The 14,623-nt window shown below is 48.6% G+C and overlaps 1 protein-coding gene across 1 annotated transcript; it reads right to left on the reverse strand.

Annotated features, from left to right (window-relative positions):
• Window positions 1-514: 514 nt before the first annotated feature.
• On the reverse strand, window positions 515-14,286 carry KLF10 (Kruppel like factor 10). The gene is made up of 4 exons (XM_040354814.1): window positions 13,974-14,286; window positions 4,473-4,700; window positions 2,496-3,345; window positions 515-1,093 (listed from the first exon to the last, which is right to left on the reverse strand). Exons 1-4 carry the CDS (start codon window positions 13,989-13,991, stop codon window positions 834-836), a joined length of 1,356 nt encoding a protein of 451 aa, XP_040210748.1. The 5' UTR covers window positions 13,992-14,286; the 3' UTR covers window positions 515-833.
• Between the last annotated feature and the right edge of the window lie 337 nt (window positions 14,287-14,623).

Genomic DNA, 14,623 nt, shown 5'->3' on the forward strand with positions numbered 1-14,623 from the left:
AATTTAAAAGAAAAATCCTACATTATAATGTGCATAGTTTTTTTTTTTCTTTTAATGGAATGGCATTAGCATATCTGCACTTTTGGGATACTGATACTACTACGGTGCCTTGTAAGCCCAAAGTTAACTATTGCACCTCATACAAAATTTGAACTAAAAGTAAAAAAAAAAAAAAAAAGGGAAACCTTTGTGGGATTTAAAAACGGAAAACTAATGATCAATAGAAAACAGTCACAGTTTTCTGGCATGTCACATCTTCTAGTGCAATGAACGGTAGACACGCTACAGTAAGCTCAAAAACTATTGCTGTGTCGGTCATACAAGAACTTACCTAAGGAAATATAATTTGATAAATATAAACTAACTTTTAATGTACTAGAATGGTTAGTAGATCAGGTGTTTTTTTTTCCTATCTTGAGTCGGGTACAGCACCCCAACCTAACTTAGTTAATTACAAATCAGGCACCATATAAAAATCGCCAAAACAAAGCCACTTTTACCAGGTAGTAAGCTTACACAGCTTTGTAAGCGGTACTAGTAGCAAATTGTCTTAATTTATAACACGCACACTGTCCTGGCAGCGCTACCGACAGCGCCACACAAGAAAACCTGCATTCAACCATCTTCTCCAGTGCATAACAACAACAATTACAGGAATCTGAGTCCTCGTAAAAGTCTTTCAGTCACCGCCGCTGTTGCTTCACAGACCGCATTTCCATTCGGCTAATCAGACTCGCATCCATCATGGAGTGAAGGCGACTTGCCATCATGGTTTTCACCAGTGACGTGCCACGAACTTTTCAGTAGAGTGATACAAGCTCTACTGGGTACATTCACTGGACAGGAGCTGAGGATTGAGGCAGAGCAATGTCGCTTAAGCGGCTGACTTCCATCTGCCAGGTAGGTAGCTTTTTGTTAGACAGGTGGCGCCTGGCGTGCTTGGTCAGGTGGTCGCTGCGCATAAAGCGCCGGTCGCATTTTGGACATGCAAACTTCTTTTCTCCTGTATGCGTGCGACGGTGTCGGGACAGTTCATCAGAGCGAGCAAACTTTCTTTCACAGCCTTCCCAACTACAATTGAAGGGTTTCTCTCCTGTATTTAAGAAAAACACAATAGAAAAAAAATATATATATTAAATAAATTATTCTAGTATTGCAGTTCAAACCTGATATATAAAAGCGCATATAATGACAAAAGCAAAAAAAAAAAAGACTATACTCCTGCCAGGCACTCCAATATTGCCGATATAAATAAATCTTAATGCAATGGTTAACCCTTCCCCACCAGCATAACGCACATATGCATCTGCTCCATGGGTGGGCCTTAAACGCCGGCTTTATGCATCAATCATCTGACGGTTCTGTGCTGAGCATGCGCTCTCAGCACAGAGACCGAGTGGTCATCGACAGATCCCGATCACTGCTTATGCTCAGCAACAGGTAGGCAGGGTTTCCAATTTTATATATAACATTTCAAAATCACATAATTAATGCTTCACCTTAACCCCTTGGCACCGGCTTCTGCCAGCCTTTTAAAGGTGCTCTGGAAGACTGAAGGTGGAGGCAGATTTCCTAATCATTTAACTGCTGTGATTGGCTGTTGCAGCCACATTATCAGGAGATCTGCTTTCACCTCCAGTCTTCCAGAGCTCCTTTAAGGGCCGATCTAAAATAAAAGTTTAATAGTAGAAATAGTTTTTATTAAACTGAGAAAAAAATGGGTTTTATTATAATCATTAAAAAAACTGACCAGGGTTGATTTACTAGAACTGGAGCACGCAGAATCTGGTGCAGCTGTGCATGGTAGCCAATCGACTAACTTCAAGGAAAACAAAACCTTTTTTTTTTTTAAATAACATACATGTCATACTTGCCTCCTCTGTGCAGCTGGTTTTGCACAGAGTGGTCCTCCTCTTATGGGGTCCCTCAGCGGCGCTCCTGGCTCCTCCTCTTCTCAGGTGCCCTGTTGGAGAGCCACTCTCCCTCGAGGCACTTGTGCGGGCGCGCTTCCATGTCCTGCTGCTGTGCCTATTGACACAGAGAGCAGGACTCGGCCCCCCGTGTCATTGAATTTGATTGACAGCAGCGGGAGCCAATAGCTGCACTGCTATCAATCTATCCAATCAGGACCCGAGACACTGGCTGGAGCTTGTGTGCACGTTCTCGACGCTGAAAAGACCGGGCTCAGGTGAGTAAAAAGGGGGTGGGGGTGCTGCACTACGGAAGGTTTACAAGCCCTTTCAGCTTGTAAAATTAAGCTTTGAAAAAAAAAAAAACTGGAAGCTGATTGGTTTCAATGCAGAGCTTGCACCAGATTTTGTATTCTTCAGTTTTAGTAAATTAACCCCAGTGTGTCCTTGGAATACAGCAATTTAGGAGGAGAAAAAAACATAACAGTGGGAAAACAACAGCCTGATAAGGATTAGTTACTAAAGGCAATTCAGACTTCCTACCAAGGTTAAGAAGAAACATAGGTCTACCAGTTATTCACATACCGGTGTGCGTTCGCATGTGGGCTTTCAGGTGAGAACTCTTGAAGTACGTCTTTCCACACCCAGGTTGGTTGCAAACATGGCTTCTTATGCGGGATGCATCCATAGGAGGGGGAAACTTGGCCTCTGAAGCAGAAACTCCTGGTGCTGGTGCTATCGGAGACAATCTGGAGCCGCTGGCCCACACAGTCTTTGTATTTTGCATTACCGGCTGGGGCATCACAAACATCACAGTCCCTTTAGGCACCTGAGCTCCCATGTAGAAGACTGGCTGCATGACCGCTTGGGTCTGGGCAGGAGTGCTTGCCATCACTGTTGTCACCATTGAATTGCTTGAAGAAAAGGGGACCATTTGGCATAGGACTGGCACCTGAGGCAATGCATTTGGCGTTACTGGTGTGGGCAACAACATTGGGGGTGATGGGATCTGCATTGGAATAACACAGGTGTCAGGGGAATTGGGCATGCCATTACAGGCCTGAAAAGGAACACTGCCATGGTTACTGTTTGCAAGCAAGAAGGAAGGCAGAACCTGTGTTTCAGTCTTGATGTGCTCAGGAAGAGGCACTTTATTTTCGGCAACAGAACTTTGCTGGGGAGTACCAACGCCTGTGTCATACACGTCACAATTCTTTGGTGTAAACAGACGCTGATTGCAGAACTCTGCGTCCGCAGTATGGCGGATAACACTCGTTGCCTGGGCTTTTTGCATCGGGCTCAGTGCATTGTTAGCTGAAGTAGCTAGGGTTTTGCTGGTGACCAGCTTGCTCTTCTCGATACATGGAGACACCTGGTTGATGCTTGGGGAATGTGACAGTTCAAATTCGGAAGGGCTGTACGGTGGGGTCAGGCACTGCAAACATCAAAATGAAAGGCTTGGTTAGTTCATGGCTGTACGTTATTTAATACAAATTCAAGTTTCATAAAAAATGTAAAAGACAATATGGGGGGTTCAATTAAAGAAATGCAAAAAGAAAAGAAAGAGGAAAAAAAAAAGAAGGGGTCTCTTAGCAACCAAAATCTTTAAATGGTTGTAAACCTCTGATATGAAATATGAAAAAGGCATATCCATCTATATTATGTACTTGTCTCAAACCAGAGCACCATGTGTCTTCTCTCTCTGATCAGCACAAATCACTTCTTACACCCAGGAGAAAAAAAAAAAAAAAAACACACATGACAGGGCTGGGAGCTTCAGCACACAGCCTGTGATTGACAGCCTCAGTTCTGTTCCTATGTGAAGAGAGGTGTGTCACTTCCCTCCAATCAGGGCTCTACAGAGTAACTTCAGCTCCCAGCCTCCCGCTTTTCAGAGCTGAGAGATGCTGTGTAAATCCTGCACTTTCAATGGAGGCAGAGTAGAGAGGGCTGCAGATAATGGGTACAACGTATGTAGGAGGATTTGTTTCATGTCTGTACCACCTGCAGCTAGTCAGTTCACTGGGTTTACTACCACTTTGAAGGACCACTGGTGGGGCAATATCCAGTAATGAGATGCTTTGACACATATTTCTCTCCCCCCCCCTCCCTTGTTATTCCCCGCACATGGAGTCTTTCTCTGCTATAGTCTTTGTGATATAAAAAAGTGTCAGCAAACCCCAAAAAAATTAAAATAAAAATTATTGATTCTAAATATACATTCCCTGAAAATCTTTTAATAAGCAATATTTAAGATGGGTAAAGGGGTGAAAGACCAAGTGGTCACGTGACCACTATTAAAACCTATATATTTACAGCTATTTTTAAAGCGTCAACTAACGGCATGTTTATGCAATGTGTAAAATTTGATGTTTGATATACAGTAGCTTGATGTTCCTTATATTTAAAAAAAAATGTAAATAGTGAAAGAAGACGTCTACTCTGACTATTGGCTATACATTAAAAATGCAAAGCATTGTAAAATGCATTGAAGAGTTTAAAAGGACAGACCATAACAAGACACTACATATAAAAAGACATTGCATGACAAGTCCCACTTACAAAAGCCGGTATGGCGGCAAAGTCAGCTGTGATGGTGCTGTCTTCGTTCTCGGAGAAATCAGACGCTGGGGTGATCGGCCTTAGATCAATGAAGCTTTTGGGCTCCGGTTTCCATCGGCTGCTCATGTACATAAGAGCTTCCACAGCCTCCACGTCGCTCTTCTCTGCTGTGGACTTCCAGGGAGCTCCCCCAAATCGCTGAAGACCACATATGTCCATTCTGTCCATCTAATAAAAAATAAAGAAAGAAAAAAAATCCACATTATTTACTTTCTGGTATTTACTGCAATCAAAAAAAACAGGAACTCAAACAATAAGCGCTGCACTGGATCCTTATTTATTTTTCTTAAAGGAGAAGTCCAGCCTGGGCTTTTTAGGCTGGGCTTCTCCTCTGGGTCACAGGAGTGCAATTCGTTTTGCACCCCTGTGACCCGTTTTCAGCGGAGAGCGGTCTGAAGTCCGCTCTCCTCTGACGTCACTGCCATCAGTCGGGGCAGCGCGTCATCACGACTTCCCAAGCGTCACAAGTTGCCGAAAGAAGCCGAACGTCGGTGCGCAGGCGCCGTATAGCGCCGACTCGCCGTTTGGCAACTCGTGACGCTCCTTATGCGACGGGGTGAGGTTGTTTTTGTCATCGCGTCAATCACCTGCTGAATAGGAACGCCCACTCCCGCGGGAGTCCCGACACGGAAGCCGGGGAAGAAAATAGCTGTACGAGGTATGTACAGCAAAAAAACAAATGGCATACGGTCAATGTAGAGAGTGAGCTGGATGTAATGTTAGAAAATCGTTTTTAGGGTGAACCCCCGCTTTAATGGCAAGCCGCTGAGACAGCCTCTCCCCGCCCCTCCACGGCTCAGTGCTCCAATGAGCGTGGAGAAGCAGAGAGGAAAGAGGCTGACTGACAGTCGGTCTCTTTCCTCTCGGGGATCTGTGAGAACCGAGCCAGCGGCGGTGTTCGGTGGCTCGGTTCTCAGTGCACAGACGCCGGGGACAGATGGAGCATCGGTCTGATGCTCCATCCACCGAGGCAAGTATAAACATGGGAAAAACTAAATTCCCATACTTCTCCTTTAAGATTAATAAAAAGGAATTTTTAGATTTGAAGAGGATCAACTCCCCCCACCCTTCCCAAATCTTATCTATAGCTGGGTTCTGAAGAAAAAAAAAAACCCACATCCACACCCCAGGCTGTAAGGACCCGATGCTGCTCCAGACCCAGTTCCGCGCCTGTCACACTCCCAAGGAGGCCATGTGGGTACTGTACGGTGCATGCACTACAGCACATCATTAGGAGCACCTCTGTCTCTTCCAGGTTGTTGCAGCCAACCCTGTGATGACAGGCATGCACTAGAATGCGTCAACGGATGCTGCCCCCTTCCCTCCTGATGTGTGCATGCACTATATGGTGCCCCATGGCTTCCTGGAAAGTGTGAAGCGGGTATTTAAGGAGGCAGCACCCAACAAATACATCATTCTCACCTAAATGAGAAACCAGGATCTGTTCCACGAATAAAAAATATTAAAGTGGTTGTATAGGGCCAGATTCCCGTACATCCTGCGTTGGCGTCGCGTAAGCTATTTACACTACGCCGCCACTACTTACAGGAGCAAGTGCCGTATTCTCCAAGCACTTGCTCCGTAATTTGCGGCGGCGTAGTGTAAATGGCCCGGCGTATGGCCGCGTAATTCAAAGGGGGGCGGCTTGTATTCAAATTAAGCGCGCCCCCGCGCCAATCGAACTGTGCATGCGCTGGGCGGAAAAATAGCCCAGTGCGCATGCTCCAGCTCACGACGGAAAATGTCAATGACGCCGACGTGAGCGTCATTGACGTAAAGTCCTATTCGCGGACGACTTAGTAAAACGACGTAACCGACGGAAAAATAAGACGCTGACCCGACGCCATACGGCGGACTGGCGTAAGGTTACCCCTCATATAGCAGGGGTAACCTTACGCTTACGGAAACTACGACTACGCGATGCAAATTCGTTCGGGAATCGGCGTATCAGGCTCATTTGCATAGTCAAATGAGAACTGAACGTAAACGCCACCTAGCGGCCGGCGTCGCATTACATCTAAGATCCGACGGTTTAAGTGACTTACACCTGTCGGATCTTGGCCGTATCTATGCGAAAATTATTCTAGGAATCACTCGCATAGATACCCGGGCTCAGAAACAGAGATACGACGGTGTTTCCTGAGATACACCGTCGTAACTCTTCTAAAGAATCTGGCCCATAGTCATTTTTTTACTTTTACCTACAAGTAAGCCTAGTATGAATGGGAGTTAGGGACCTTAGATTGTCTCCTTGAGGGCAGAGACTGATGTGAATGTACAATGTATATGTAAAGTGCTGCGTAAATGCAAATAAAAAAAAAAAAATTGTAAAATCACCCATTATGTGTCTGAAGAATGGGCAACCAAAATGTAGCAGAGGTCAGATGGGTAAGGAATTATTTCCAAAATATCCCTTCCATTACACGCAGGGTTCAGGGGTCAGTCACAGAGGCTGTTCCTCAAATAAGCCCTTGGCTACTACTATTGTTGTTTGTATATGGGAATGAGAGAAGGCGGACGGGGAAGGTGAAGGTCTATCTAAAAACCCAACTCCAAGTCAAATGTACCCACCCATGATGGTGCTGCAATGCCCAAAGATGCAGTATGCCAACCTCTTAATACAAACGCATGGCACAGATCGCTCACGCCAGTAGGCAGCAGTGTGTTGCGTTAGGGTGTCTGGGTGCTATGCAACCCGCTACACATATTGCTGTGCAATAACGAAACACACTGGTGTAATAAATAAATAAAATGAAATACACGGGCGAAATGAGTATTGAACAGCCCAGCTTCCTGTGTAGGAAGAAGCAGCTTATTTTTATCATGTCTGGGACTCCTGTAGGCGGGCAGCCCTTGTAACCCGAGTACACAGGAATCCCAATGATATAAAAGAAGTTCTCTCCCCCTCCCCCAGTATCTGAGATTCCTTTCATTTGGAGTGACCCTCTAAAGTACAATTCCTCCCCTCCTCTCCATGTCAACAAATGGCCAAAACCTGTGTGGACATTGAGGGGGGGGGGGAAGAAGACAGTATGTGAAAACAAAAAAAACTCACAATCACTGAAGAGTTAATGTTCTACTACAGCATTCACTCAGCTAAGCGTCTCTAACCCCCCCCCCCCCCCCTTGTGACTTGTAAGGCACAATGTATATACCGTATTTATCGGGGTATAGCGCGCTCCCGCGTATAGCGTGCACCCCTGAAGTTGCCCCGAATTCCTGTGGAAAAAATAGTTTTTGTACTTAGTTTTGGTGTCTTGCGCAACGTCCATCGGCGGCCTCGTCAGGTCCGGCGTCCGTCTGCGGCTTCGGGTGTCCTCTTCGTCGGGTCCGGCGTCCTTCCCGCTCGTTTCCCGTGCCGAGTTTGAATACTGCGCCGACATATACAGAGCGCAGTACACTCGTGCATAGTCGGGCAGGCTCGGCTACTCTCACGCTGACGTCCTGTACATCAGCGCGAGAGAAGCCGAGACTGCCCGACAATACACGAGTGTACTGCGCTCGTTATATGTCGGCGCAGTATTCAAACTCGGCGCGGGAAAGCGGGTATCGGCGTATACCGCGCACCCACGATTTTGCCCTGATTTTCAGGGCAAAAAAGTGCACGTATACGCCGATAAATACGGTATGTAGCAGCAGCAAGAAAGGGGGGGGGGCTTTAACTCCCAGCAGCAGCACATAAGCAACCAACGCATGCTTGTGCCCTGGACAGTTCCCAGTCAAGGCGTCTGATCAGGAGCTAACCACTGCGGTCACATGATTCACAAGTTGCTCCGCCTCCCAACTTAACACAAATGCACTGCATCTGAGCTCCACAGTCCAAAAATGCCATTTAATTCATTTTTTAAATTCAAAGCAAACTCCCCCATCCATCCAGGTCTGCATTCTCCACCCAAAAGGGGAATTACTACAGATGCCAGCTGATGAATCAGCTGGGGTGCCCACATTGCTGGATCCCTGGACAGGTAAGTGTCCTTGTATTATAAGTCAGCAGCTACAGTATTTGTTTATTTTATGTCCTCTTTAAAAATAGTCAGTTAATTAAGCCCCCGGTCACAGCGACGCGACTTGTCATGCGGTTTGCCAGTCTCAAGTCGCATGACAAGTCACACCCCGTTGTCCCCAATGGAAGCGGTCACATTTTGAAAGTCGTTCCTTCACTATTTTTTTCAAGTTCAGGTGTGACTTGCATAGACATCTATCTGTGCATGAAGTCGCACAGATGTCTTCCAAGTCGCACTGACTTTGAAATCCTTCTACTTAAGGTGAAGAAACAGGATTTCAATGTCGCAATCAGTGCGACATGGGGGAGGAAGTTCCGCTTTAAAAGGAATGCCGGGAGGCAAAAGGTTTGTTTATTTATTTAAGGGTTTTGCACAGAGTGGCCCCGATCCTCCTCTTCTGGGGTCCCCAGGTGGCGCTCCTCTTCTTCATTGGGTGCCCCCACGGAGAGCCGACTTCAATGGGGGGCACCCATGCGAGTCCTTCTGCTTCATCTATTGACACAGGCAGTGGGACCCACCCCCAGTGTCACAGGATTTGATTGACAGCAGCATATGGCTCCTGCTGCTATCACTATCCCAGGGATATGCAATTAGGGGACTGCCAGCTGTTGCCGAACTACAAATCCCATGAGGCATAGCAAGACTCTGACAGTCACAAGCATGACACCCAGAGGCATGATGGGACTTGTAGTTTTGCAACAGGTCCGCTAATTGCGTTACAGAGACAGCGGCTGGAGCTCGCTGGAACGATCGGGTTCAGGTAAGAAAAATACAAGCCAGCCTCCTTTCTACTGGGCTGCTCTGATATAACAGACCCCGCCCACCATTGCCAACAACACTGCGCATGCGCAACCAGGGCCGTTTGAAGGAATTTGGGGGCCCCAAGCAAAATGGGGGCCCCCCCAAGCACCCCCCCCCCGCATGCAAAGCCTACGTTAGCGCTACACTAAATGTTTTCCCTATTCTTACCTCCCCTTCTTCCCTGTAGGCTGCTGCTGTAGCGTGGCCGAGCTCCTCTTCCCCAGTCCCCTATCAGATAGTGCACTTCCTGTCAGTCTGGCCGGGAACAGGAAACTGAATCTCCTGTACCACGCCCGGTACCCGGCCGGACTGACAGGACTCCAGGTGGAAGGAAGAGGAGCTTGGCTACATCCTGGGGAGGGGAAGTTGGGGGCCCCAGGCCAGCTCGGGGCCCCAAGCAATTATTTGTTTTGCCTGTCCTGTAGCGACGGGCCTGTGAGCAACCACCCGTCCGCCACCAGAAGACAGGCCAGTGGCCATGAATGCGCAGCGCTCCCTCTATGCCAACCATTGGCAGTCAGGGCACAGAGGGGGACACAGATCTGGCATGCCAGCACACACAGGGTGGTTTATAGCCTGAAAATAAAAACACAAATCACCCCCCTATCTAATGACTAGTAAGCTGCAATGTATAGAATATTGAGCCTTGGGTTCACATTCACTTTACCACAAACTTCTTTCTCTCTGTACAAAATTGTAATAAAGCTACATAGAGTCAGCTTTGTTTTCTCTTCACAGTCAAACAATGCAAGGGCGCCATTGGTCAGACCAGGGTTTGAACCCCGCCTACACAAGCCTAGTGCAAGCCTCGTGCATCCAGGACTCGTCCCGCCCTCCTCCTTACGTAAGCCTTTGTGTTGTTCTTCTCAGCCCCAGTTACACAAAACAAGCGGCTGGCTGCAGCCAATGGGCGAAGGCCAGCGCCGCCCATTGGTTGACGGTCTCTCGCGCTCCTCACGGCCATTGGCTGGAGCCGCTCTGGGCGTTGCACGTGAAGGAAGCGTGATCAGCTGCTGCTCTGCAACACACAGGAAGCCTGAACTCTGCGAACCGCCGCGCGGCGACCTCTCACCTACTTACTGCTCCGCACATAACACACATCCACCGGGCCCCGCCCACTACACCATCCCTACCCGCCCCCCGGTGATGTCATCCCACACACTGCGCTCCAATCACAAAGAGCGGAATCATAGAAACCACCCAGGAACCGCAACCCATCTCCACTGTCTGTCTGCAGGACTACAAGTAGCAGCATGCAGGGATTTGTAGTCCTGAAGGATTTCAGGCTGATCGTAGACTTATCCAGGTCTGTCTCCATCTGCACTAAGTGGACACAGCAAGACATCCACCACCAGTGATAGAGACCCCCCCCCCCCAATCTATATAGGAGGACAGCACAGGGCTATGACCGTGTGCAATACACCTTCTGTGCCAACAGCTCCACCACAGGAACTACAAGTATCAGCAGGACCCCCCACTACAGATACCCACCTATCCATTCCATCAGATGAACTACAAGGATCAGCATACCTCACCATGAGAGTCAGGACTCCTCCCCACCCCCACTACAGATACCCACCTATCCATTCCATCAGAGGAACTACAAGTATCAGCATACCTCACCATGAGAGTCAGGACTCCCCCCCCCCCACTACAGATACCCACCTATCCATTCCATCAGAGGAACTACAAGGATCAGCATACCTCACCATGGGAGTCAGGACTGCCCCCCACCACAGATACCCACCTATACATTCCATCAGAGGAACTACAAGGATCAGCATACCTCTCCATGGGAGTCAGGACTGCCCCCCACCACAGATACCCACCTATACATTCCATCAGGGGAACTACAAGGATCAGCATACCTCACCATGAGAGTCAGGACTCCTCCCCACCCCCACTACAGATACCCACCTATCCATTCCACCAGAGGAACTACAAGGATCAGCATACCTCACCATGAGAGTCAGGACTGCCCCCCACCACAGATACCCACCTATACATTCCATCAGAGGAACTACATGTATCAGCACACCTCACCATGAGAGTCAGGACTGCCACCACTACAGATACCCACCTATCCATTCCATCAGAGGAACTACAAGGATCAGCATACCTCACCATGAGAGTCAGGACCCCCCCCCCACTACAGATACCCACCTATACATTCCATCAGAGGAACTACAGTGATCAGCATACCTCACCATGAGTCAGGACTGCCCCCCACCACAGATAACCACCTATACATTCCATCAGAGGAACTACAGTGATCAGCATACCTCACCATGAGTCAGGACTGCCACCACTACAGATACCCACCTATACATTCCATCAGAGGAACTACAAGGATCAGCATACCTCTCCATGGGAGTCAGGACTGCCCCCCACTACAGATACCCACCTATCCATTCCATCAGAGGAACTACAAGGATCAGCATACCTCACCAAGAGAGTCAGGACTGCCCCCCACTACAGATACCCACCTATACATTCCATCAGAGGAACTACAAGTATCAGCATACCTCACCATGAGAGTCAGGACTGCCACCACTACAGATACCCACCTATCCATTCCATCAGAGGAACTACAAGGATCAGCATACCTCACCATGAGAGTCAGGACTCCTCCCCACCCCCACTACAGATACCCACCTATCCATTCCATCAGAGGAACTACAAGTATCAGCATACCTCACCATGAGAGTCAGGACTCCCCCCCCCCCACTACAGATACCCACCTATCCATTCCATCAGAGGAACTACAAGGATCAGCATACCTCACCATGAGAGTCAGGACTCCTCCCCACCCCCACTACAGATACCCACCTATCCATTCCATCAGAGGAACTACAAGTATCAGCATACCTCACCATGAGAGTCAGGACTCCCCCCCCCCCACTACAGATACCCACCTATCCATTCCATCAGAGGAACTACAAGGATCAGCATACCTCACCATGGGAGTCAGGACTGCCCCCCACCACAGATACCCACCTATACATTCCATCAGAGGAACTACAAGGATCAGCATACCTCTCCATGGGAGTCAGGACTGCCCCCCACCACAGATACCCACCTATACATTCCATCAGGGGAACTACAAGGATCAGCATACCTCACCATGAGAGTCAGGACTCCTCCCCACCCCCACTACAGATACCCACCTATCCATTCCACCAGAGGAACTACAAGGATCAGCATACCTCACCATGAGAGTCAGGACTGCCCCCCACCACAGATACCCACCTATACATTCCATCAGAGGAACTACATGTATCAGCACACCTCACCATGAGAGTCAGGACTGCCACCACTACAGATACCCACCTATCCATTCCATCAGAGGAACTACAAGGATCAGCATACCTCACCATGAGAGTCAGGCCCCCCCCCCCCCCCCACTACAGATACCCACCTATACATTCCATCAGAGGAACTACAGTGATCAGCATACCTCACCATGAGTCAGGACTGCCCCCCACCACAGATAACCACCTATACATTCCATCAGAGGAACTACAGTGATCAGCATACCTCACCATGAGTCAGGACTGCCACCACTACAGATACCCACCTATACATTCCATCAGAGGAACTACAAGGATCAGCATACCTCTCCATGGGAGTCAGGACTGCCCCCCACTACAGATACCCACCTATCCATTCCATCAGAGGAACTACAAGGATCAGCATACCTCACCAAGAGAGTCAGGACTGCCCCCCACTACAGATACCCACCTATACATTCCATCAGAGGAACTACAAGTATCAGCATACCTCACCATGAGAGTCAGGACTGCCACCACTACAGATACCCACCTATCCATTCCATCAGAGGAACTACAAGGATCAGCATGTCAGACCATAAGAGTCAGGACTGGGCTGCCCCCCCCCCCCTACAGATACCCACCTATACAGTACATATATATGCCACCAGAGGAACTACAAGTATCAGCATGCCCTAACAATGATAGTCAGGACTGCCCCACCCTACAGATACCCACCTATACAGTACAGATACATCTCCCATTAGAGGAACTACAAGTATCATCATGCCTGACTATGAGAGTCAGGAATGTCCCCCTACAGATACCCACCTATACAGTTCATATTATACATCCAATTAGATGAACTACAAGTATCAGCATGTCTGACAAGGGTAGCCAGGATTACCCCCTCCCCCCAGATACTTGGATTATATGTGCTGTATAAAAGGGTATCTGGGGGGGCTACCATTGTCTGATACTTGGATTATATGAACTGTATAGGTGGGTATCAGCATGCCTGACAATAGTAGGGCACCCAACACACAGACACCCACCTATACAAAATGATAGATGACCAATCACAGGGACTACAAGTATGATCATGTCATGGCAATCATTGCTAGGGATCCGTCCCCCCTCAGTCAGATGAACTACAAGTATCAGCATGCCCTGACAACACCAGGGCACCCAGCACACATTGACCCATACATACAGTATATAGTCCAATCAGAGGAACTCCAAGTATCAGAATGGCCCCCATAGATGATATTATACATCCCATCAGAGGACCAGGTCATGGTAGTGATTGCTAGGGATGTCTCCCTATATATAGTGCCATGGACAGGCATGCAATGCTGGGCACTCACCGTGCTGTAGCCGATCATGTCCCTGTATATGTAGAATATGTAGAGTTCTCCTGCTCTCTGTAGATATGTAGATGATTGGACGGCTCTCCTGTATCGCAGTCACAGCGGTACACACACTTCTCTGCTTATCTCCTCTGCTGTCCTCAGCGCTCCAGCTGCTCCATTCAGATAGTACTAAAGCTCGCAGAACATAGCTGTGGGCGGGGAGAGCGGCGTCCAATCAGCGACAAAGGTGTGTGGCGAAGCGGCCAATCGGAGGAGAGCGAGCGCGTGATCAGCTGCTGCTAAGCGGCGTGGTAGAGCGGGAGTGAGTGCGTGGTCCCCGGCCTGGGAAGTCCCATAGTGATGCAGCATCCCCGGCATCCTCAGTCACTCCGGAGAGGAGGAGGGGGAGAGAGAGAAGGGAGGGAGTGTGTGTGACTAATTGTCACGTCTCAATCCAGCTCTCCCCCCTCCCCCTCTATCAGAGACCACAGAATGCAGAGCCAGGACTGGAGATTAGCAGCATGGTGCCCCCTCCCCACCAGCCTTTGTTCCCTCATGGGTGTCACAGGGAGGGGGACTTCTATTGGTAGAGAAATAATCAGCTGCATTGTATTCTCCTGTGTGACCTTTCACCTACTTCCCTCATCTAGGAGTCATGGAGGAGA

This window comes from Rana temporaria, chromosome 5 (genome assembly GCF_905171775.1).
Source record: "Rana temporaria chromosome 5, aRanTem1.1, whole genome shotgun sequence".
NCBI classification, from domain to species: Eukaryota; Metazoa; Chordata; class Amphibia; order Anura; family Ranidae; genus Rana; species Rana temporaria.